The 26,655-nt window shown below is 35.7% G+C and overlaps 1 protein-coding gene and 1 pseudogene across 1 annotated transcript in view; both read right to left on the reverse strand.

Moving 5' to 3' along the window:
* LOC142230929 (uncharacterized) overlaps positions 1–26,655 on the reverse strand; it is a 253,167-nt gene that overhangs the window by 153,525 nt on the left and 72,987 nt on the right. Inside the window, exon 4 of the mRNA XM_075301546.1 lies at positions 5,576–5,700. Within this exon, the coding sequence (XP_075157661.1) occupies positions 5,576–5,700 (125 nt within the window). The remainder of the gene's footprint in view (positions 1–5,575; positions 5,701–26,655) is intronic.
* Positions 1,568–2,707, reverse strand: LOC142228905 (protein disulfide-isomerase A6 homolog; annotated as a pseudogene).

The raw sequence follows: 26,655 nt of genomic DNA on the forward strand, positions 1-26,655 counted from the left end.
CTTTAAGTGCCGCACGCACTTTCGACTAAGACGTCCCAACCAAAGATTAAAAATTCTAAAAGCGAAACAAAGTTTATTAAAAAAAAATGTTTATTATGCTAACAATAAACCAATATAATTATTATTTATGGTCGCATTTATTTTTTTTTCAAAAGTTGTGACAGAACAATAACCGCAGGATCTGCAGTAAGGCACTGAATTTGTCAAAATGTGTTAAGACCACGCAATTAAAATCCATAACTGCTAAGCTTAATCTTCATATAAAGGGCGATACGGTCAAAATTTGGTCAAGGGAAACCGCGTGTAAATCGGTGAAATCGTTTATTTAAAAAATCAAATTAAATTTCTTTTTCAAGTTCAATTAGTATAAAATTCAGGAAAAATATTCAGTTAGGCTTTCGCTTTTCCAAATCCGAATTGCCGGGCCTGACGCTTGACACCTGCCATCAGATTTTGTACAGCCACCTTGTCCACATTCTTCGCCGCAGAAAGCCAGTTTGCTTTGAACTGCTGCTCGTCCTTAGCAGTTTTTTTGGTCTTCTTTAGGTTCCGCTTGACAATAGCCCAGTATTTCTCAATTGGGCGGAGCTCTGGCGTGTTGGGAGGGTTCTTGTCCTTGGGAACCACCTGCACGTTGTTGGCGGCGTACCACTCCATGGCCTTTTTACCGTAATGGCAAGATGCCAAATCCGGCCAAAACAGTACGGAACAACCGTGTTTCTTCAGGAAAGGCAGCAGACGTTTATTCAAACACTCTTTCACGTAAATTTCTTGGTTGACAGTCCCGGAAGCTATGAAAATGCTGCTTTTCAAGCCACAGGTACAGATGGCTTGCCAAACCAGATATTTCTTTGCGAACTTTGACAGTTTTATGTGCTTGAAAATATCTGCTACCTTTCCCCTTCCTTTTGCCTTATAAAACTCCTGTCCCGGAAGCTGCTTGTAGTCGGCTTTGACGTAGGTTTCGTCGTCCATTACCACGCAGTCAAACTTGGTCAGCATCGTCGTGTACAGCCTCCGGGATCGTGCTTTGGCCGTCGTAGTTTGTTTATCATCGCGATTTGGAGTCACTACCTTCTTGTAAGTCGATAGTCCGGCTCGTTTTTTGGCTCGATGCACGGTTGTAGACGATACACCCAGTTTATTTGCGGCATCTCGGAGAGAGAGGTTAGGGTTTCGCTTGAAACTACCGGCAACTCTCTTTGTCGTCTCAGCGGCTTCCGGTTTTCGATTTCCCCCCGATCCAGACTTCCTGGCTGTCGACAAACGTTCCCCAAACACTTTAATTACATTTGTAACGGTTGATTTGGCAACTTTTAGCGATTTTTCCAGCTTTGCGTGCGAGTAGCTCGGATTTTCGCGATGCGCGAGCAAAATTTTGATACGCTGCTCTTTTTGCTTGGACGGCATTTTGACAACTGAAGAGTGAATTCCAAAATCAAAATAGGAGCAACATTCTACACACACACACCTTCAAAATGAGGGGTGTTCAGGTTTTTTAAATGCAAAATTGAAAGAAATACGTCAAGTTTATATTGACCAAATTTTGACCGTATCACCCTTTATGTCAGACCAAGCCCAAACCACGTAGAGTGGACAAGCATTTATTGTGGCGTTTTGCATCACAGTCAAGTATATGAGGAAAAACAGATATAACGCACAATGGTTTTCCTTCACTGGCATCATCAAATGAGGACTCATCGATAATCTCTACCAATTTTGGGGCGGGTATATTTGCACATGCTTGTCTAATGTCCATGTGACAATGTCAGAGGATGTGCGTCCACCATCGTACTCTTGGGCATCGGGTGAGACCTTCTTGCCAGCGGGGAAATTTTTAATTGTGGGATAGCCTCTTACACCGTATTCAGCACCCTTGCTTGGATGTACCGTAGCAACTAAGGCACCCAGTTTAACTTTACCCTTTAGTTCTGTAGCTGCTCTAACCCATCAGAGAGAAGTTCACCCATGTGGTATCACAATGGACTGAATAGTCTAAGTGAGCCTGATGCATCGGGCTGTCACCTAACCTAACCTAACCTAACCCATCAGGGGCCAAAATTTTGCAATGACCGTACCAAGGGGCGAAAAATTCAATCAAACATTCGTCTTCAGATTGCAAAACCAATTTATCACCTCCAAAGCAGCTTGAACTTTTTTCTTAGCTTCGGCCAAAGCCGGCTTCGCAATAGCTTTTGCCGTACGTTGTCCATTGTTGTTCGTGGGCGAGCGTTTATTATCACCAAATATCTCGATTGTAGGGAAACCACGTACACCATATTGACCACCCAAATATTTGTGCTCATCAGCAGCCACAACTCCTACTTTGATTACATCCTTCAAAGCTTTGGCCAATTTTTTGTATTCTGAGGCTAGACCCTGACAATGGCCATACCAGTTTGCATAGCATCCAACAACCCAAATGGCATTATCTTGAACCACAATACGATCAAAATTGGAGGGAGTTAGTTCAACAACAGCGTCACTGGGCGAGTGGGCATCACTGGATACATAAATTCCAAAAATATTGCACGCAGTTGAATATTTTTCACGCACAATATATTTCCATACCAATAAGAAACATTTCTCATGAGTATCACAAAATCAAAACAAACATTTTTGTATTTGTTTTTTTTTTTTACTTTTTACTGACATTTAGTTTGACGTTATGATCAAAGACAATAGATGGGAAATTGGCTTGCGTCATGTTTGTAATTTTTTTATTTCCATTTTTTTTTTAAATTAAAAACTTGATTTTTTGAATTGAACAATGTTAAATTTTGAGCAATAAATTAAAAATTATATTTTCCCGTTTGTTCCAAGATATTTCCAACTCTTAATTTCTTTTTATTTGCATTTTAATGTGTCGAACCAAACACGTAAACGACAAGTAGGGACCTAGCGCCGTCAATGGTTTGATATTCTCAGCAGCCGATTTCCCATCATCTAAAGTTTATTATCTTTGGTTATGATGAGCTGCTTTTATATTTTTATTGCTATGTTTGTTCTAGAGAGGGTATCGTGTAAATAATTGTATCATGCATAAAACTTCCAAAAAATACATATAATCTTTTCAAACAATGAAGAGTACAAAACCAAGAACATATGTTAGTCGAACCATGTTTGGTTGAAAAAATGACAATGTTGTGAATATGTATAGTATTGTAAATAGTTCTATCGACAGCCGCACAGTGGATTTGGTGGCCAAAACAAAATTTTCATACAACTAAGGTGACCAACTTTCAACGTGGACTCAGCCCGTGGACTCACTATGGACCCACAATTCAGCTTTCATACAATGAAAATGATGTGGAAAATTCATTAGGACTTGGCAGTAATTCTCCATTCAATTCCAAAATATGTCTCTTCGTTAGAAGTTGGTCTATCAGCCTCAGTATCCCTTGACTGTTGAACTCGGATGGACGTTATTGAAAGCCCCTTCAATGCCTAGAAAAGCCACAAGTGTGTGGCGAAGTTCTTTAGACCTATAGACTTACGTTGTCAACAACATTTTGATTTAGATTTTATGTAATGGATTACAAAATCTTTTAAAGGTTTCCTATAGCATCGTCTAATTTAAATCCGTGATGAAAGTTAAATTAGCTTCGCCTTGACCGAACTACGGGTTTGCCTTGTATTAGGCTGTCCATAGAATTTAATTAATTGAATATATAAACATTTTAATGTCATTACTTTCAATGACATCATATAAATTGTAAAATTGGAAAAGCAAACACAGTTTGGTTTATTGTCTTTAACGAATGTTCGATGTCGAAATTATGTTGTGGATGTCATAGATATTGTATGTCCACACAATCTGTTGTATGACTATTTAGTTTTCTTAAACCTTAATGATTTGGTCTTGGTTGAAGTATTTGATTAAATATATATGAATCACTTGCAATTTCAATTAGTGAATTTCGTCACTCTCAAACGCATTGAATTTTAATGAATTATTTATTTTGCTTTACCATGTCAATTAATATTATTTGTCAGAAATTTATTTTAAAATACAATGTCAAATGAATGTGCGTGTCAATATTTGATATTCCAATAGAATTTAATTTAATTTTTCACTAACCAGATACCAGAGAGTGACTTTACTCACACTTATAAAGGGTGATTTGTTAAGAGCTTGATAACTTTTTTTAAAAAAAAACGCATAAAATTTGCAAAATCTCATCGGTTCTTTATTTGAAACGTTAGATTGGTCCATGACATTTACTTTTTGAAGATAATTTCATTTAAATGTTGACCGCGGCTGCGTCTTAGGTGGTCCATTCGGAAAGTCCAATTTTGGGCAACTTTTTCGAGCATTTCGGCCGGAATAGCCCGAATTTCTTCGGAAATGTTGTCTTCCAAAGCTGGAATAGTTGCTGGCTTATTTCTGTAGACTTTAGACTTGACGTAGCCCCACAAAAAATAGTCTAAAGGCGTCAAATCGCATGATCTTGGTGGCCAACTTACCGGTCCATTTCTTGAGATGAATTGTTCTCCGAAGTTTTCCCTCAAAATGGCCATAGAATCGCGAGCTGTGTGGCATGTAGCGCCATCTTGTTGAAACCACATGTCAACCAAGTTCAGTTCTTCCATTTTTGGCAACAAAAAGTTTGTTAGCATCGAACGATAGCGATCGCCATTCACCGTAACGTTGCGTCCAACAGCATCTTTGAAAAAATACGGTCCAATGATTCCACCAGCGTACAAACCACACCAAACAGTGCATTTTTCGGGATGCATGGGCAGTTCTTGAACGGCTTCTGGTTGCTCTTCACTCCAAATGCGGCAATTTTGCTTATTTACGTAGCCATTCAACCAGAAATGAGCCTCATCGCTGAACAAAATTTGTCGATAAAAAAGCGGATTTTCTGCCAACTTTTCTAGGGCCCATTCACTGAAAATTCGACGTTGTGGCAGATCGTAAGTCTATTCATGATGAAATGTCAAAGCATACTGAGCATCTTTCTCTTTGACACCATGTCTGAAATCCCACGTGATCTGTCAAATACTAATGCATGAAAATCCTAACCTCAAAAGAATCACCCTTTAGCTGGTAATAATTGGTTTAAGATGTAACAAAGCTCCATTGATTGCAAACGCATATGCATACACCTGCGGGTATCATTTTAATTTGTTTACATTTCGGGCAAAATCCGTTTCTTCTTGTTATGGAAGACAACAGGCAAGTGTTAAATTAAATGTAAAATAATTACCAGAATGTGTCAAACAATGTCGCATTGAGTTAAGAATAACAAGAATTTCTTCAAGAACAAGTGTGTCTGTCATTGGACCTTCAAGCTCAAATAGGCTTTACGTGAAAGGGACAAATAAAGTCATGTGTGTTCCTTAAATTAATTAAAATGGAATAAAAGGAAATTGTGTTGCAATCAAACCATGGAGAAATTATCCTAGAGTGGGGACTATTAAGAAGAAATAAACAATGAAGACATGATTGCTGGTCTCTTCGTTAGCATACCTTTCATGGGTTTCACATATACTTGTATGCCTCTCTGAACATTCTACATTCGTATTGAAGATCTCTTACCATTCTTGTTTTTGTTTTAGTTTTACTCACCTGTCAGCACTTGCACCTGGACAATGGCTGTGAAGAGTCTGCCAATCGAACATGAATAATTGCCACTGTCAGAGAGTTTGGCATCTGTAATGGTAACTCGACTCGTTAGCCATTTATCGTTTGAACTGAAAATGTAAACAAGAGAATAATACAATTGTATACTCACTCATACATGTATGCTGTGTATATTTATTCAAGTAACAGAAATGGAAAGAGATGGAGAGCAATGGAGATGGTAATTGTAAAGGAGAATGGGGTGTGTGTGTGTACATAATGAAAATGGATTCTTCTTCGAAGATTTCATACAAAGAGCATTCAAATATGCATTGCAAACTATTCCAGTGGTGTTTGTCTAGAAGATATCATGAAGGTCTGTTGCTCGACCATTTAAAAAAAAAAATTGAAGAAATATGCAAATGCTGATCACTTGAGTTAGCTATTTTATTTTCCTTAAGTTAAATTTTTGTGTTATATTTTTTGTGTTATATTTACTTGCTTCAGTAAAAAATTCTAAACAGAAAGCAGTTAGAAATAGTTCATTAACTAGAATAAGGTATATAATTTTACTAGCCCTGATTTCTTCTCGGGGTATACGAATTTATAACTGAACAAGAAATTTTTATTCACTGATAACAACGCACTCGTAAAAATGAACAGAAACCGAACTAAAATCGAATTTCCTTAAATTTAGTAAAATTATAAAATGATATATCTGTCTTCCTTTATTATAGAAAGCTTATCATATATATGAATAATACTTAGCATAGAAAAATATTTTAGATCACTCATACTAAGAAGTATTCAATCCTTCCAAATCTTAAGGAAATTTTCCTATATTTCTTTTATCTATGTACCTGTAATCGCTACCTGTCATCGTTGTAATCGATATGTCCGATATTTTTGCGCGTGGGCTGTTTGTGTTTTCAGTTGGAATCATATATTTGTTGTTTTAATTTTTTTTTTTGAATTTTTGGAAATCAATAACAAAATGATATAATATAAGCGCAATGGCCTATAAAGAAACCTTATAGGAAGAAAACAACAGCATAATAACAACCCTTTATTCGTCATCATTTTGGCATCTTCAATTATCAGGTAACATTCAGTGACGCTAATCTTTTGTGAAAACATTGGTTTATGATTTTCTTATATTTGCTGGGATTGGAATTGTAAAAGGAGGACAAAATCGTTAGGCAGCAATATATTTATACTGGAAGTAGAAGTTTCAAAAACTACTTTTTATAGTTGAGAAAACGTAACATTACATGAAAATTGGAAATACGATGTTAACTTTCTTCAAAATTAGTTAATTTTAACTTAAAGAAGGGGTCACTTTTTATTGGGTGTGCGTTACGTAAAACTGTCGGTTGGAATTTCATACTGGAGTATGAACGGTCATGTCCATGACTGTATAATCGCTTAGATTTTCCTTTCGTAAAAATCATTATCACTAAATGTGAATATTGAATATTCTAACCAACGGAGATATCTATATGACAGTTTCATTATACACGCAAAAAAATAATTCTTTCCTCCCAAACGAAATTTTAGACAAACAAAGTTCGTTTCTCATTTGCTTTTCGCTGTAAGGAAGTGTATTTGGAAGAAAAGTATATACTTTTTGTGATAAACGTTTATTCCTTTCCAGGATGTAAAAACAATTACATAAAGACTAACTCACTGTACTCGTGCAAAAAGGCAATAGGGAAAGAGTGGGGACTAAGACCAAAAATTGTGCATTGGCTATACACGGCAGTAGTTAGACCTATAATGCTATATGGTGTTGTAGTCTGGTGGCCGGCACTTCAGAAACCGGCTTGTTTAGATAAAGTTCAGCGTATGGCGAGCTTATGTATCTCAGGCGCATTTAGTAAGACAGGAACAGACTCCCTTAATGTCATGCTACATCTATTGCCTTTAGAAATTTTGGCCAAACAGTCAGCTGCAACAACGGCTGTGCGGTTGCGCGAGCTATCGCTGTGGTCGAAAAAAATGTACGGTCATAGTTCGGTCCTCAAAGTAATGCCAGATGTGACTAACGTAGTGGATTACACCCTGGCAAAACCACTTTTCGACAAAAAGTTTGAAACTCTAATTCCCAACAGTGAGGCGTGGTGTACACAGACCCCGGGGAATAAAAGATATATAGATTTCTATACTGATGGCTCCAAATTGAATGGACAAGTGGGGTTCGGAGTATATTCTAAAGATCTGGAAATTCGAATAGCGAAAAGATTACCTAATCACTGTAGTGTTTTTCAGGCTGAAATATTGGCAATAAGAGAGGTGGCGAATTGGCTGAGAAGTAATGTTCCAACAAATATTGGCATTAATATATACTCAGACAGTCAACCTGCAATAAAATCCTTGGACTCTGTGTTCCTTAACTCAAAAACGGCCATAGACTGCCGCATATTTCTCAACGAGATGGCTGAGCAGTACAATATTCACCTAATATGGGTGCCTGGTCATAGGAACATACCGGGGAACTGTGAAGCAGATGTGTTAGCAAGGCTAGGAACTACCTTACATATTCCAGGGGAACTAGAATCTGTTGGTATGCCTCTGGCCACCTGCAAGCTCTTACTGCGTGAGAAGGCTGTTATGATGGCCAATATTCGATGGGAAAATTGCAAGGGTTGTAACGACACCAAGCAAATATGGCCCCATTTAAACTTAAACCGCACACTAGATATGCTAGTGTTCTCAAGGCGTCAGATAGCACTCCTAATATCTGCTATAACGGGTCGCTGCCTGATAGGCGAATTTGCAAAAACTATAGGTGCGAAGTATAATAACTATTGTATAAGCTGTCATGACGTGGAGGAAAAGGAATCAATTAAACACCTCTTGTGTGAGTGTCCTGCATTTTGTGTAAGGCATAAGCGAATTTTAGGAGCATATAGCTTTAGATTACTGGCTGACCTGGAAAACGTTAACTTAAGCAGTTTGTTAATGTTTTTGGAGCAATCTGGTAAATAATAGAGAAGGTTCAGTGGTTAAGACTAGAAGTGCCCATATGTAATAGGTACTTTTAGTTAAATGTGGTATCACAATGGACTGAATAGTCTAAGTGAGCCTGAAATTTAATCGGGCTGCCACTTTAACCTAACCTAACCTAACTCAAAAAAACACATTGTTTTCTTGCTAATTGCATTTTCCCTCACATCTTTCTCACATCCACGAGGTTTTTTAGTTCTTAACACCTCTTCCTGTAATACCAACAATGTCGAAGAAATTATACGATTTTATAAATTTTTAAAATTTTTTTTACCTTTCGCCTGGACGGAGAATCGAACCGCGGACCATGCAATTTGTAAGCTAACACACTATCCACTGAGCTATGTACCTGTTATTGTCATCAATAGACAATTACCCATATAAGGTATATTTATATAGCATAGCTTGCGGCGCCCACGAACCGAATAAACAAAGTTTATTTAACAGAAACAAACATTAAGTTTGGCACCGTGGAGCAGTGGTTGTTACGTCCGACTTGCATGCCAAGGGTCGTGGGTTCGATCCCTGCTTCGACCGAAGTTTTTTTTTGTTTTTTTTTTTACATATATTCCAGATATGTTCGGGAGATTCCGAAAAAATGTTCAACATTACATTGTACTATATTAAATTTTGAACTGTAAAATATGTCTTATTAAAGACCTAAAGTCAGAAAAGAACAGTGTTTGATATAAACGAAATGGACTGTGTTGTTGTTTCAAAAATAACTTTTTTTATTAAAAAAATAAAAATTTTGTAACAAACGATTTTTTTTTGGCGATAAAAGTTTAAAATTTTCGAAGCAATTCAAAAAACTCTAACAAAAGAAAAACGTTTTCGGTACACGTTTTCCAAACGTTTTTTTTTCTTTGCGTGTATTTACGTCAAGTTATACAAGGGTACTTTTGCTCTTTCCAGGTCGCTTGTCATTGAGCTAAACATAGAATTGGGCAGCACTCACCACTGTGGGATACCAATGGCTTGAATAGTAAAGGGTGATTCTTTTGAGGTTAGGATTTTCATGCATTAGTATTTGACAGATCACGTGGGATTTCAGACATGGTGTCAAAGAGAAAGATGCTCAGTATGCTTTGACATTTCATCATGAATAGACTTACTAACGAGCAACGCTTGCAAATCATTGAATTTTATTACCAAAATCAGTGGCAGAAAATCCGCTTTTTTATCGACAAATTTTGTTCAGCGATGAGGCTCATTTCTGGTTGAATGGCTACGTAAATAAGCAAAATTGCCGCATTTGGAGTGAAGAGCAACCAGAAGCCGTTCAAGAACTGCCCATGCATCCCGAAAAATGCACTGTTTGGTGTGGTTTGTACGCTGGTGGAATCATTGGACCGTATTTTTTCAAAGATGCTGTTGGACGCAACGTTACGGTGAATGGCGATCGCTATCGTTCGATGCTAACAAACTTTTTGTTGCCAAAAATGGAAGAACTGAACTTGGTTGACATGTGGTTTCAACAAGATGGCGCTACATGCCACACAGCTCGCGATTCTATGGCCATTTTGAGGGAAAACTTCGGAGAACAATTCATCTCAAGAAATGGACCGGTAAGTTGGCCACCAAGATCATGCGATTTGACGCCTTTAGACTATTTTTTGTGGGGCTACGTCAAGTCTAAAGTCTACAGAAATAAGCCAGCAACTATTCCAGCTTTGGAAGACAACATTTCCGAAGAAATTCGGGCTATTCCGGCCGAAATGCTCGAAAAAGTTGCACAAAATTGGACTTTCCGAATGGACCACCTAAGACGCAGCCGCGGTCAACATTTAAATGAAATTATCTTCAAAAAGTAAATGTCATGGACCAATCTAACGTTTCAAATAAAGAACCGATGTGATTTTGCAAATTTTATGCGTTTTTTTTTAAAAAAAAGTTATCAAGCTCTTAACAAATCACCCTTTATAAGTGAGCCTGATAAATCGGACTTCCACTATATCCGTTCTCGCGAAATATTCAGCTTACGAGCAAGTTTTCTATCATAGTTACGCGGATTCGATCAAATCCGGCCTTCGATTTTCAGATCATTTCTGGTGTTGTGACCATTCTTCGTCCATATTTTGGACGCGATGCAACACTGCTAGGACCAACATGCTTTTATAAGTTTGTAAACTATGAAAGGAACTGTCCTTGAAATAAATCTAGCTGTCAGACGAGCGGTTTAGAAATTAAGGTGGCTGCAATACATATCAGCCACACTCTATATGGGAGTTTGACCTGCTTTTAGAAAGGAAACGTGTCAACACGTTAAATGTCCGTATAGACGAACATCGTTAGATAGTCTTTGCTTTTCACCTTGATCAAAAATACATATATTTATATTATGGAGTCCGAAAACGAAATTTTGAAGTATTACAAACGGACTGTTAAACTTATTATACCCCCTGTGTTTGGTACAAAAAAGAAAAAAACTCGAAATATAATTTGTACTGGGAATCGAGTTAACGCTTGGAGTTTTAGACAGAAAAAAAAGTGAACTGTTTTATAGGAAGAATGAACTACCTCGCACGAAAATTGAACTAAATTTTACTCCACATTTGGGATTTCCACAAAGCGTTGTTAAAACCAGGAAAATTTAATGCCCTGTTGTACTTTTTAACTGCAGTTCACGAAATTACATCCTCTCATAGAAGAAAAAATGAACTAAAAGTAAAGAAGAAAATCATTGGCGCCAAATCATCACCATTTTAACCATACAGTAGTTCATTTTTCTTCGTTTGCTTTAGTTCATATTGAACTTATGTGTACGGTCATTGAACTTTATATCCACGTTTAGTTCATAAGATTTCATTAAGCTGTAGAAAATTTCGAAAAAAACAAGTGTATATGGCCGTAAGTTCGGCCAGGCCGAAACTTATGTACCCTCCATCATGGATTGCGTAGAAACTTCTTCTAAACACTGCCATCCACAATCGAATTACTTAAGTTGCGGTAACGCTTGCCGATGGCAAGGTATCTTAAAACCTCCTAACACCATCTTCTAAATTGTATGTAAGTCCATACGTGGTATATATTAAATCAAAAAAGATCGATCCAATACGTATATAATTCAGTTTGAAAAAGTAGACATAAAATTTTGACAAAATTTTCTACAGAAATAAAATTTTAATAAAATTGTCTATAGAAATAAAATTTTCACAAAATTTTCTATAGAAATAAAAATTTTCCCAAAATTTTCTATAGAAAGAAAATTTTCACAAAATTTCTACAAAAATAAAATTTTGACAAAAATTTCTATAGAAATAAACTTTTGACAAAATTTTCTATAGAAATAAAATATTGGTAGATTATTTTTGGCTTGAGTAGCAACCATGATTATGAACCGAATAAAATTTAAAAAAAATTTTCTATAGAAATAAAATTTTGACAAAATTTTCTATAGAAATAAAATTTTGACAATGATGAAAATTTTATTATGAACCGAATAAAATTTTAACAAAATTTTCTCTAGAAATAAAATTTTGACAAAATTTTCTATAGAAATAAAATTTTGGTAGATTATTTTTGGCTCTAGTGGCAACCATGATTATGAACCGATATGGACCATTTTGTGTGTGATTGGACCTATTTTGGTATGGTTGTTAGCGACCATATACTAACACCACGTTCCTAATTTGAACCGGATCGAATGAATTTTGCTCCTCCAAGAGGCTCCGGACGTCAAATCTGGAGAAAGTTTTATATGGGGGCTATATATAATTATAGACCGATATGGACCAATTCTGGCACGGTTGTTAAATATCATATACTAACACCATGTTCCAAATTAAAACCGGATTGGATGAAATTTGCTTCTCTTGGAGACTTCGCAAGCCAAATCTGGGGATCGGTTTATATGGGGGCTATATATAATTATGAACCGATGTGGACCAATTTTGCATGGTTGTTAGAGACCATATACCAACATCATGTACCAAATTTCAGCCTGATCGGATGAAATTTGCTTCTCTTTGAGGCTCCGCAAGCCAAATCTGGGGATCGGTTTATATGGGGGCTATATATAATTAAGGACCGATATGGACCAATTTTTGCATGGTTGTTACAGACCATATACCAGCACCATGTACCAAATTTCAGCCGGATCGGATGAAATTTACTTCTCTTTTAGGCTTCGCAAGCCAAATCTGGGGATCGGTTTATATGGGGGCTATATATAATTATGGACCGATGTGGACGAATTTTTGCATTGTTGTTAGAGACCATATACCAACACCATGTACCAAATTTCAGCCGGATCGGATGAAATTTACTTCTCTTTTAGGCTTCGCAAGCCAAATCTGGGGATCGGTTTATATGGGGGCTATATATAATTACGGACCGATGTGGACCAATTTTTGCATGGTTGTTAGAGACCGTATACCAACCCCATATACCAAATTTCAGACGGATCGGATGAAATATGCTTCTATTAGAGGCTCCACAAGCCAAATCTGAGGGTCCCTTTATATGGGGGCTAGACGTAAAAGTGGACCGATATGGCCCATTTTCAATACCATCCGACCTACATCGATAACAACTACTTGTGCCAAGTTTCAAGTCGATAGCTTGTTTCGTTCGGAAGTTAGCGTGATTTCAACAGACGGACGGACGGACGGACGGACGGACATGCTTAGATCGACTCAGAATTTCACCACGACCCAGAATATATATACTTTATGGGGTCTTAGAGCAATATTTCGATGTGTTACAAACGGAATGACAAAGTTAATATACCCCCATCCTATGATGGAGGGTATAATAATAAAATTTAAATACTAGCAAATAATTTTTTTTTTCAATAAAAACTAAGTTAAATTTAGCGTTAGTTTAACTACGGAATTTTTTTTCTGTGTATGTTGGATTCGGCAAACATGACATATGGGAGAACCAGTACTTTGAACTAAATGAATTGCGTCTGCAGCCATCTTCAAGTTGCTATCGTGTAGGCTGTGTCCGGATGGGGAGGACGTGTGCCTTCGCCCATCCAATATCTCCTTTACTGACCACCCATATTACTATTAACCCTATCTGTAGGTCTATTAATATCATAGTATATCTGATTTGAGAATATGCTATTTTCATATAAGCTGTTATATGTTACTACAATCGACCCATACAGAGAGTATCATTGATGATTATCTTAAAGAGGCCCCCAATTGTGTCTGATTAGTCTTCGTTTGCCGGTACTCTGTTCGATTGCTCTATGTATCTACCTACAAGTAAGCAAGGGATAATCTTTGCTTTGACAAATTTTTGAAATGAATATTAAAATGACAAAATGTACATTTGAAAGTCAAATTTTCGTTTTTCTTGATTGTCTTTTCAATAACTCTGGTATTGTTGAGTGTTTTTGTAATCGCTTCATATTTGGAGTGATATTGAGATATATTTTAGTTTAATATGTATGCCAAGGGAATCGAGGTCATAGTGAAATATATGATGAATGAGCTGTTCAATATACTTCCTCCATATATGGCATACTTGAATCATTTATAATGATTCTGTATTCAAATGTAATTTGCAACAGTAACCAAGACAAGAAATACAAGAATAGGTAAATGGAATTATCGGTTAATACAGTCACACATAGGCTAACAATACACTGGCGAACTACCCTCTTATCAAAAATGTATGCCCGATACAATGATGAGCGAAGGTGAAAGTGGCGAATACACTGAAAAAAGCTTGTACGGTTCCAAAGATTTTGTCCTTACACTATTGATTCCGAGCCAAAAACGGAGAATTGAAGTAAGGTTAACTTTAAGACTTGGTACTAGGAAACAAAATTAAAATTTATTCGGTTTTGCTGTGTTTTCCTCGTGTTACCAGAATCTGGATTTCCAAATTCAGACTATATTTCACGCACACTCACGAAAAGAAAATTTGTACTCACGCACGAAAATGTCGCGACTCATGAAGAATACCGGGACATACGAAAAATATCGTGACTCACGAATAATTTTATTAGTAATTTACCTTAGGAACGCCTTTCAAAAACTTGAGCATGATTAGAATCGAATATTTACTTATTTTTGTGATATCGGCGTGATGTCAGCATTTGTAATACTGTTTAGTAATTTTTTTTTTAAATTAACCAAATATTTTCTGATTCGTGGGTATTGCCGGATAATACTGGACGAAAACACGACGTAAAAAAAAAACTGCGATTCCAATTTGTTGTCTGACAACTTTGAATAATCCGGGACTGGAGTTGGTTCGTATTTATGTTTACACAAAAATGCGAGGTACAACTTTATACGCAATCATTCGACACATATAGGGTAAGTGCAGCAAATGTGGTATACCCATTTGTTTTTCTATAGCCAAATTGTTTGTTTTTGTCCGGCGAAGCTAACATTTTACCACATTCATTTTATTATTGTTAGCCATCCACGCAACCCATTCAGATATATTTGCGAATTTATTAAAAACAAGTATATACGGCCGTAAGTTCGGCCAGGCCGAAGCGTATGTACCCTCCATCATGGATTGCGTAGAAACTTCTTCTAAACACTGCCATCCACAATCAAATTACTTAAGTTGCGGTAACGCTTGCCGATGGGAAGGTATCTTAAAACCTCCTAACACCATCTTCTAAATTGTATGTAAGTCCATACGTGGTATATATTAAATAAAACAAGATCGATCCAATACGTATATAATTCAGTTTGACAAAGTAGACATAAAATGTTGACAAAATTTTCTACAGAAATAATATTTTAACAAAATTGTCTATAGAAATAAAATTTTCACAAAATTTTCTATAGAAATAAAAATTTTGACAAAATTTTCTATAGAAAGAAAATTTTGACAAAAATAAAATTTTAACAAAATTTTCTATAGAAATAAACTTTTGACAAAATTTTCTATAGAAATAAAATCTTGGTAGATTATTTTTGGCTCGAGTGGCAACCATGATTATGAACCGAATAAAATTTGAACAAAATTTTCTATAGAAATAAAATTTTGACAAAATTTTCTATAGAAATAAAATTTTGACAATGATGAACATTTTATTATGAACGGAATAAAATTTTAAAAAAATTTTCTCTAGAAATAAAATTTTGACAAAATTTTCTATAGAAATAACATTTTGGTAGATTATTTTTGGCTCTAGTGGCAACCATGATTATGAACCGATATGGAGCAATTTTTGTGTGATTGAACCAATTTTGGTATGGTTCTTAGCGACCATATACCAACACCACGTTCCTAATTTGAACCGGATCGGATGAATTTTGCTCCTCCAAGAGGCTCCGGAGGTCATATCTGGAGAACGTTTTATATGGGGGCTATATATAATTATGGACCGATATGGACCAATTCTGGCACGGATGTTAAAGATCGTATACTAACACCATGTTCCAAATTACAACCGGATCGGATGCAATTTGCTTCTCTTTGAGGCTTCGCAAACCAAATCTGGAGATCGGTTTATATGGGGTCTATATATAATGATGGACCGATGTGGACCAATTTTTGCATGGTTGTTAGAGACCATATACCACCACCATGTACCAAATTTCAGCCGGATCGGATGAAATTTGCTTCTCTTTTAGGCTCCGCAAGCCAAATCTGGGGATCGGTTTATATGGGGGCTATATATAATTATTGACCGATGTGGACCAATTTTTGCATGGTTGTTAGAGACCATATGCCAACACCATGTACCAAATATCAGCCAGATCGGATGAAATATGCTTCTGTTAGAGGCTCCACAAGCCAAATCTGAGGGTCCCTTTATATGGGGGCTATACGTAAAAGTGGACCGATATGGTCCATTTTCAATACCATCCGACCTACATCGATAACAACTACTTGTGCCAAGTTTCAAGTCGACAGCTTGTTTCGTTCGGAAGTTAGCGTGATTTCAACAGACGGACGGATGGACGGACATGCTTAGATCGACTCAGAATTTCACCACGACCCAGAATATATATACTTTATGGGGTCTTAGAGCAATATTTCGATGTGTTACAAACGGAATGACAAAGTTAATATACCCCCATCCTATGATGGAGGGTATAAAAACACATGAAGCACGAATCCATAAAATGTGCAGGTAACGTGGTGCAGCATAATATAGAGTTTTTTCTGTAAACAAAATAAATGCAACATAACAGGTTGGCTGGTAAGTCCCCGGTCTGATACATAGATGGCGTCGCAAAATTCAAGCGTGGTGAAATGAGCACGGAGGACGGTGAACGCCCGAAAGAGGTGGTTACCGACGAAAACATCAAAAAAATCCACAAAATGATTTTGAATGACCGTAAAATGAAGTTGATCAAGATAGCAGAGGCCTTAAAGATATCAAAGGAACGTGTTGGTCATATCGTTCATCAATATTTGGATATGCGGAATCTCTGTGCAAAATGGGTGCCGCGCGAGCTCACATTTGACCATAAACAACAACGTGTTGATGATTCTGAGCGGTGTTTGCAGCTGTTAACTCGTAATAACCCGAGTTTTTCCGTCGATATGTGACAATGGATGAAACATGACTCCATCACTACACTCCTGAGTCCAATCGACAGTCGGCTGAGTGGACAGCGACCGGTGAACCGTCTCCGAAGCGTGGAAAGACTTAAAAGTCCGCTGGCTAAGTAATGGGCCCTTTTTTGTGGGATGCGCATGGAATAATTTTTATCGATTATCTTGAGAAGGGAAAAACCATCAACAGTGACTATTATATGGCATTATTGGAGCGTTTGAAGGTCGAAATCGTGGCAAAACGGCCCCATATGTAGAAGAAAAAAGTGTTGTTCCACCAAGACAACGCACCGTGCCACAAGTCATTGAGAACGATGGCAAAAATTCATGAATTGGGCTTCGAATTGCTTCCCCACCCACCGTATTCTCCAGATCTGGCCCGCAGCGACTTTTTCTTGTTCTCATACCTCAAAAGGATACTCGCAGGGAAAAAATTTTGCTACAATGAAGAGGTGATCGCCGAAACTGAGGCCTATTTTGAGGCAAAACCGAAGGAGTACTACCAGAATGGTATCAAAAAATTGGAAGGTCGTTATAATCGTTGTATCGCTCTTGAAGGGAACTATGTTGAATAATAAAAACGAATTTTGACAAAAAAAATTTGGTTTTCTTTGTTAGACCGGTGACTTTTCAGCCAACCTGTTACTTTCGTGCTTTGCGTACCGCTTGTACTGTTCGGTATTGATATTGTACCATACGGGGTTGGCTAAGTATCAATAACGTACGGTATCGATTTGAGCCCGTATGGTAATAATTTTTCTATGGGTGTACGAGGGCGGTTCGGAAACATCATAGCCTATCAATGAAAGAGAATAGTTCGTTTTTCAAAAATATTTTTATTTTTCAATATAATCTTCTGAAACTTCAATACACTTAGTCCAACGCTTTTCTAGCAATTCTACCCCTTGATTAAAATAGTTTTCCTCAAGGTCTTCAAAATAGTGGTTTACAACTGTAATTGCATCTTCATTTAAGGAAAAACGCTTGCCAGCAAGTATTTTTTTACATTTGGGAACAAGTAAAAGTCACTGGGAGCTCAATCAGGAGAATAAGGTGGGTGGTCAAGCAACTCGTACTTTAATTCGTTGATTTTAGACATTGTTAAAACACTCTTGTGTGCTGATGCGTTGTCTTGATGAAACATTTTTTTTTTTGTAATCCAGGACGTTTTTCTCGAATTTGTACACTTAATTGATCCAAAAGGTTGCAATAGTACTCTGAATTTATTGTTTTACCCTTTTGCAGATAGTCAATCAATAAAATACCTTTGAAGTCCCAAAAAACCGTTGCCATAACCTTACCAGCCGATTGAATTGTTTTTGCCTTCTTTGGGGCACTTCCCCCAACTTCAGTCCATTGTTTGAATTGTTCTTTAGTATCTGGAGTATAGTGGTGGATGCAAGTCTCATCAACAGTTATGAAACGACGCTTAAAATCCATTTTATTTCGCTTAAAACGATCCAAACAAGCTTGAGAAATGTTCATTCTTATGCGTTTTTGATCGACTGTTAACAAATGCGGCACCCATCTTGCGGAAAGCGTCGATCAAATGAAATGCAATTTCACGCACTTTTATTCGTCGATCATTTAATACCATATCATTCACTTTGGCTACAATTTCTGTTGTTGTTGCCGGTTTTGGACGTCCACTACGTGGTTCATCTTCAATGCTTGTACGACCACGTTTAAATTCACCAACCCAATTTTTTACTGTTGCATATGAAGGAGCACTTTCACCTAACACATTCACCATATCATTATGAATTTCTTGTCCCGATAAACCTTTTTTATGTAAATATTTAATAACAGCACGTATTTCTAATTTTTCCATTGTAAAAAAATTGCGGATGCGCCTTTTTTGAACATCTGTTTTTATGAAGGAGTTGCCAGATCGAAACAAAATGTAACATGTGTTCATAACAGAGATGGAAGTTTCCAAAACACTTAACTTTTTTCTGTTTATACCGCGCTTTTTGTTCTAGGCTAAGAAGTTTCCGAACTGCACTCGTACAATTCTAATTTTATTATTTCAATTCATATACACAATTCATTTACTGTGATGAACTCATTTGGCATACGTTAATTTTTAGAACAGACTAATTCAATATAGGGAAATTCAACAATTTTATGAAATAAAAATAATAACTAATTTAACGAAGTAAGTGAAGATTTGCGGGAAATCGCATTGTCCAATTTGAAATCATCTTTAAACTCTGAAATTGACGTTTTTTTTTAAATTGCCCAAAATCGTGAAGTAGTCGCCGGCAAGATGAATGGTGCTTTAGCCGGAAAATGGCTCAATGGATGTTTAAGAGAATTTTATTTGACCGGAATGTAGTTCGTAGTTATGTTAGGACTTTGTTAAATCCGCTAATAGGATATCCAGCGTTGAAACTTTGTAGTTGAATAGTCAGTGAGCATTTTAACATATTTGAAGATATGAGCGCAAAGTAAGAAATGTACATTGTCTCCCATACAAGGCAAAACAATACACACATGGGAGTTCGCTAAGGATCACACTTCCTTCATGAAACTGACAGGTTATTAATAAGTCCTTATGAAATTGGTCAAAAATGCAAGGAAGTAGCCATAACAATAAACAACTCTATGATCGTTTGAAGCATCTAACCTAGAAAACAAGGATTCGTGTTTTATTTGGGAAAGAGGTTCCAAGCTACCGGACCGGATGAAATTTGCTTCTCTTAGAGGTTCCGCAATCCAAATCTGGGAATAGGTTTATATGGGGGCTATATATAATTATGGACCGAAGTGGACCAATTCCTGCGTGGTTGTCAGAGAGAATACCAACACTATGTACCAAATTTCAGCCGGATCGAATGAAATATGCTTCTCTTAGAAGCTACGCAAGCCAAATCTGAGGGTCCGTTTATATGGGGGCTATACGTAAAAGTGGACCGATATGGCCCATTTGCAATACCATCCGACCTACATCAACAACAACTACTTGTACCAAGTTTCAAGGCGATAGCTTCTTTCGTTCGGAAGTTAGCGTGATTTCAACAGACGGACGGACATAGGATGGGTGGAGGGTATAAAAATAGGTTTGTCGGTGAGAATCGGTCCATCTTTAGGTATAGCCCCCATATAGACCGATCTCCCGATTTGGGTCTTCGGCTTCTAGAAACCGTAGTTTTTACCCGCTTGGCGTGAAATGTGAAATTTTGAGACCACAAATAAATGTGCCGAATATGGTGCGTATCGGTTCGTATTGAGGAATATCCTTCATATAGATCGATCTTCTTGGGCTCGTATTGATCTATGTTTGGCCCCTATATAGACCGATCTCCCGATTTGACTTCATGAACTTCAAGAAATCACAATTTTTATCAGTGCTGTCGTGCTTATTCGAGTAATTCGGTTAAAAATCTATTGAATAACTATCAAAACATATGAAAGGGGTTCTTTCATCGGATTTTCTTGCGCGCTTATATCTGAAGTTTTAGATTACTCTAAAATTCATTACCCGGTAAGCTTGTAGGTAAGCCTATTTAAAAATTAATAACCAATTATTAATTGACATCGCTCCGGATTACATTTACACACGCATGTCCTAGGAGGAAAGTACTTCTCCCCAGGCATACCTTCGCCCATGAAATAAGTAGTGCTTTTAAAGCATATAATCACCTAATTTGTAATCATTTATTCGTAGATATACCAGAGATTGCAAATCTCGAAAATATTGACTTCTCTAGCCAATTACAATGGATCAAAATATGGCGAGTAATGCTGTAATCCATAATCCACAATCAGAGATATAATACAGAGAGCCCTCCGGATGACTGAGAAATGGGCGAAAGATAATGGTCTTGGGGTAAATCCTGCAGAGACAGAACTAGTCATGTACTGCAAAGATCGCAAAACTCCTACGGTTAGGCCCATTTCCTTAGGGGGTACTTAAATTCCCTTTGGTGAGTGTGCAAAATACGTTGGCGTTATTTTGGACAGGAAGCTGAACTTTAAGCTTAATATTGAAGAAAGGGCGAGAAAAGCCACGGTAGCTTCGTACTCGTGCAAAAAGGCAATCGGAAAAAAGTGGGCCTAAAACCAAAAATTGTGCATTGGCTATACACGGCAGTGGTTAGACCTATAATGCTATATTGCTTTTAGACATTTTGGCCAAACAGTCAGCTGCAACAACGGCTGTGCGGTTGCGCGAGCTATCGCTGTGGTCCGAAAAAATGTACGGCCACAGTTCGGTCCTCAAAATACAGCCAGATGTGCCTAACGTACACACAAAGAAAATTTCATTAAAATTGAGCCAACGAAAATTTTTCATTGATACAACGAAAAATTTTCATTAAGACAATGAAAATGTTCGTTAATAGTACGAAACGTTTCGTTGACTAACAGAAAATTCGTTATAATAACGAAAAATTTCGTTATATCAATGAATTTGTTTCATTGGCTCAATTTTAATGACACATTTCATTAATATAACGAAACTTTTTCTACCAGTGTAGTGGATTACACTCTGGCGAAACCACTTTTCGACAAAAAGTTTGAAACTCTAATTCCCAACAGTGAGGCGTGGTGTACACAGACCCCGGGGAATAAAAGATATATAGATTTCTATACTGATGGCTCCAAATTGAATGCACAAGTGGGGTTCTGAGTATATTCTAAAGATCTGGAAATTCGAATAGCGAAATGATTACCTAATCACTGTCTGTTTTTTTCAACAGAAATCGTTGGACTCTGTGTTCCTTTACTCGAAAACGGCCATAGACTGCCGCAAATCTCTCAGCAAGATGGCTGAGCAGTACAATATTCACCTAATATGGGTGCCTGGCCATAGGTACATACCGGGGAACTGGGGAATACAAATTGTAATGAGATGTGGTTACCGAGTTTTCGCTGGGTAGGTTTTTAAATTTGAGAATAAAAATTAACGTAATGTTTACCCTAGGTCTTTAAATTAAGTATGGAATGCTTAAATTGTGTTATTGCTTTTTTCAGAAATTAAATTCAGCTAATAATTGTGATCTGTATTCTATAAAAATTTCGTATAGACATATATATGTTTATACGAAATTTTTAAAACAATATATGCTTGCATTCAGAAACATATTTAATGTATTGTGCCAAACATAATATGGTCTAACATATTAACATATATATGTCCCAAACATATTATACTAGTTTATTAACATTATATGCTTGCACTCAAACATAATGTGCTAAAAATTTGAGTTCCAAACATATAATATTTAAACCTAAACATAAGAAAAACATTCTTTTTCGTCCGTACAGATACAGTCTACATTTCTTAAGAATTATGATTGACAATGAAAAACATTCTGTTTTATATTTTATTTAGAAAATTACTTTTTACTTGTGTTGTAACCAGGGCTGTGGAGTCGAGCCAATTTTGCTCGACTCCGACTCCAGCAATTTTCATCAGCTCGACTCCGGAGTCGACTCCGGGTAATATAACTAAATCTCATTTTAATACCACTAATTTGTAGTTCTATTGTGGGGGTACCGTAAGTGGATCGATATAAAATATCGTATATATTTATGTGTGCAAAAAAAAGGTCTTAGTTTCACATTAGATGCCAATTGAACTCTATATTTAAAATTTAGGGCAATGTTTAATAAATAAAATAATGCTATAAATACCCATAATAATATGAGAAGATACCAACAATATATGTATTTGTGGACCAAAATTATTGATACTATTTCAAATCCTTTACATTTGTTGCGAGCTATATAAAGGTTTATATTCCCATATGCATGAATTTGAATCTAAATCGATTTAGGCAAAATTGTATATACTTCTACAATATCTATGTACTTAAAATTTAAAACTAATGTTATGGGACGTGACACAATTTTAACAAAAAATAAAAATGCAAGGAAAGTCTAAAGTCGGGCTCGCTGATTATAATATACTCTGCACAACTTTGTATTTAGATCAATATTTGGGAAATATTTATAATTGTTTAGACAATATCGCAAAAATGCATTTATGATTCATTCATTGAAAAATTTGAAAATTTGAGTCATTCCTACAAGTTTTCGACTTAGCAGTGAGTATCAGTGAGCATACAGTTTTGGAAAAATGTTTGTCTAGTAAATAAAATTTTGCAAAATTTTATATAAAAATAAAATTTTGCAAAATTTTGTACAGAAACAAAATTTTGACCAAATATATGGAAATAAAATTTTTATTGAAATAAAATTTGGCAAAATTTTTTATAGAAATAAAAGTTTGAAAAAATTATCAATAGAAATACAATTAAAACAAGTAAGTAAAATCTAAAGTCGGGCGGGGCCGACTATATTATACCCTTCACCATTATGTAGACCAAAATTTCCGTTCCTATATCTGATTTATATCTGAAAAGATTTGGAGACAATTTTTTGTACTTCTACAAAATCGCTAGAATTAAAAATTAAATCGGCTAATACCCTGGGATGAAACACAATGTTAGTAAAAAAATATGGGAAATATAAAGCTAGAGCAATTTTGATGCAATTATACAAAATAGCATTTATGATTTATCGGGCGATACATATGTATTCGAGATATAGCACAATTTGAGTAATATTTACAATTTTTGCTACTCAGCAAAAATTTTACAAGGATATTGGCTAAAAATTTTACAAGGATATTGGCTAAATCTCGCCGAGATATGTAGTCAATTGTGGGTTGTAATATATTATTTGGGCAATTCGAGCGATATTTCCACAAGTCGGAGGTTTATTGAAAATTCGACCATTCTGTGGAAAGTTTGGCATTACAGTGTGTAGGATATGACTACGATATGTGGAAATATCACAGAATTTTGTGTAAAATGTGGGTATTTTGGCCATATTAGATCAAGATGACACACTTAAATAGCATATTAAATGTATTCTATGTGGAAACTATCGAATCAATTGGAGGAAACTCCCATTGAAAATGGGTCTAAAATATGAAACATTCTACCATATTTCCCCTACTCTGGCGTACATATATATGGGAGCTATATCTAAATATAAACCGATTTTGACCAAATTTGACATGCATGGTTAGATAATAATCCTGCTATATCAGCAAAAAACTTAAATGGGAGAATAATTTTGGCCTCCGTGGCCGTGGGTGTAAATTGGCCGAAATATATATATGGGAGCTTTTCAACCAAAATTAGCACGCTTAACGATACTACTCATACGTACTCCTTGTGCAAAATTTGAAGCAAATCATGGCAAACCTTTTACTTTTGAGACCATATGAGTCTAAATCGGGCGAAAGATATATATGGGAGCTATATCTAAATCTGAACTGATTTTAGCACACTGAATTATACTCTTAAACGTACTCCTTGTGCAAAATTTTAAGCAAATCAGTGCAAAACTCTGGCTTTTGAGGCCATATTAGTCGAATTCGGACGAAAGGTATATATGGGAGCTATATCTAAATCTGAACCGATTTCAACGAAATTTGGTACACTTAATGATTCTAGTAAATGTACTCCTGGTGCAAAATTTTAAGCGAATCAGGGCAAAACTTTGGCTTTTGAGGCCATATAAGTTCAAATCGGACGAAAGATATATATGGGAGCTATATCTAAATCTGAACCGATTTGGCTGATATTTTGCACATCTTATGAAAGCCCCAAAATATTTGATATTTTGAGAAAATACGTTGATAAATACGTCAATTATGACCAGATCGGTGATAAATATATATGACAGCTTTATCTAAATCTGAACCGATTTTTTCCAAAATCAATAACGATTGTCTTTGAGCCAATGTAAAACTCTGTGCCAAATTTGAGGACAATCGGACTTAAACTGCGAGCTGTACTTTGCACACAAAATTACCTATACAGACAGACGGACGGACAGACAGACAGACGGACATCGCTAAATCGACTCAGAATTTAATTCTAAGACGATCGGTATACTAAACGATGGGTCCCAGACTTTTCCGTCTTGGCGTTACATACAAATGCACAAACTTATTATACCCTGTACTACAGTAGTGGTGAAGGGTATAAAAATTGTGTAGCAAACAAAATTTTGCAAATTTTTCTATAGAAATAAAATTTTGACTAAATTTTATACATAAAAAATATTTCTATAGTAATAAAATTTTGAATACATTTTTTATAGCAGTGAGTATCAATGAGCATCAATAAGAAAAAAAATGAGAAAATTTGCTATAGAAATAAAATTTGACAATTTTTTCTTATAGAAATAAAATTTTGAAAAAATTATCAATAAAAAACAATTTTAGAAAAAATTTTGTGTAGTAAATAAATTCTGCAAAATATTCTACGGAGACAAAATTTTGACTAAATTTTCTATAGAAAAAAATTTTTGACCAAATTTTCTAATAAAAAAATCTATTACTATAAAAATTGGCAAAATTTTCTATAGAAATAAAATTTTGACTTAAATTTTTATAGAAATAAAATTATCAATAGAAATAAAATTTTGTTTGCAAAATTTTATTTCTATAGAAAATTTTGCAAAATTTTGTTTGTTACACAAAAATTTTTTCAAAATTTTAAAAAAAAATTGTGTTGCAAACAAAATTTTGCAAAATTTTCTATAAAAAAAAATTCGCAAAATATTCTATTGAAACAAAATTTTGACTCAATTTTCTATAGAAATACAATTTTGACTAAATTTTCTATAGAAAAAAATATTTCTATAGTAATAAAATTTTGAATAAATTTTTTATAGAAATAACATTTTGACAAAATTTGCTGTAGAAATAAAATGTTGACAAAAATTTTTATAGAAAAAACATTTTGACAAAATTTTCTATAAAAACAACTTTGAAAAAATTTTCTGTCAATATTCCACATATGTATATGTCCTTAAAATAAAATTTAAAAAAAAATAATAATTTCGATTGTTCGAAATATTTCAAATAAATTGATATGGGCATTAAAATGGATCGATCGAATGAATAACGCAATGGAAACTAATTTGCGTAAAAATTTGCTTAGTTAGAAAAATGTGAAGTGTTTTAAAAAATTTGGTTTAGCCGGAGTCGGAGTCGAGCAAAATTTTTACGACTCCGACTCCAGCAAAATCTTCAGATTCCGACTCCGACTCCGGCTCCACAGCCCTAGTTGTAACTATGCTCATGAAACGAAACCGCAATCGACACCTTTGCCTTTAGAAGAACTTACAATGTGGTTAGGTTTTACATTGAAATATGGACATTTATCCTATCGAATGGATGTCGTTGGGGCAAATCTCCAATGAAATCCCATCACCAAAATGAAAATCTTCTAAGAACATCAATTCGTTTTTACTGCATTTGAACAAATACAAAGAATTTCTCTTAAATAATTAATTTCAGTGAAAGCAAACAGTTATCGCTTTTAGTCCTTTTACATTTACATCCTCATTCAAATATATTGTGCGTGTGTGTTTGTGTATGACTTTGGGTGGCCATGATTACTCATGTCGGCTTCATTGTATGTTACCACTTACTGTATAGCTGTGTATGAAAGTTTTACAACCAGAAAATTAATTACTTTATAACGAATTGATATCGAACTCCGATGGCGTTCTCTGTTTCCCATTAACATTGCCATCGAAATGAGACTGGATATTGAAATGTG

The sequence above is a fragment of the Haematobia irritans genome, chromosome 3 (genome assembly GCF_050003625.1).
Source record: "Haematobia irritans isolate KBUSLIRL chromosome 3, ASM5000362v1, whole genome shotgun sequence".
NCBI lineage: Eukaryota > Metazoa > Arthropoda > Insecta > Diptera > Muscidae > Haematobia > Haematobia irritans.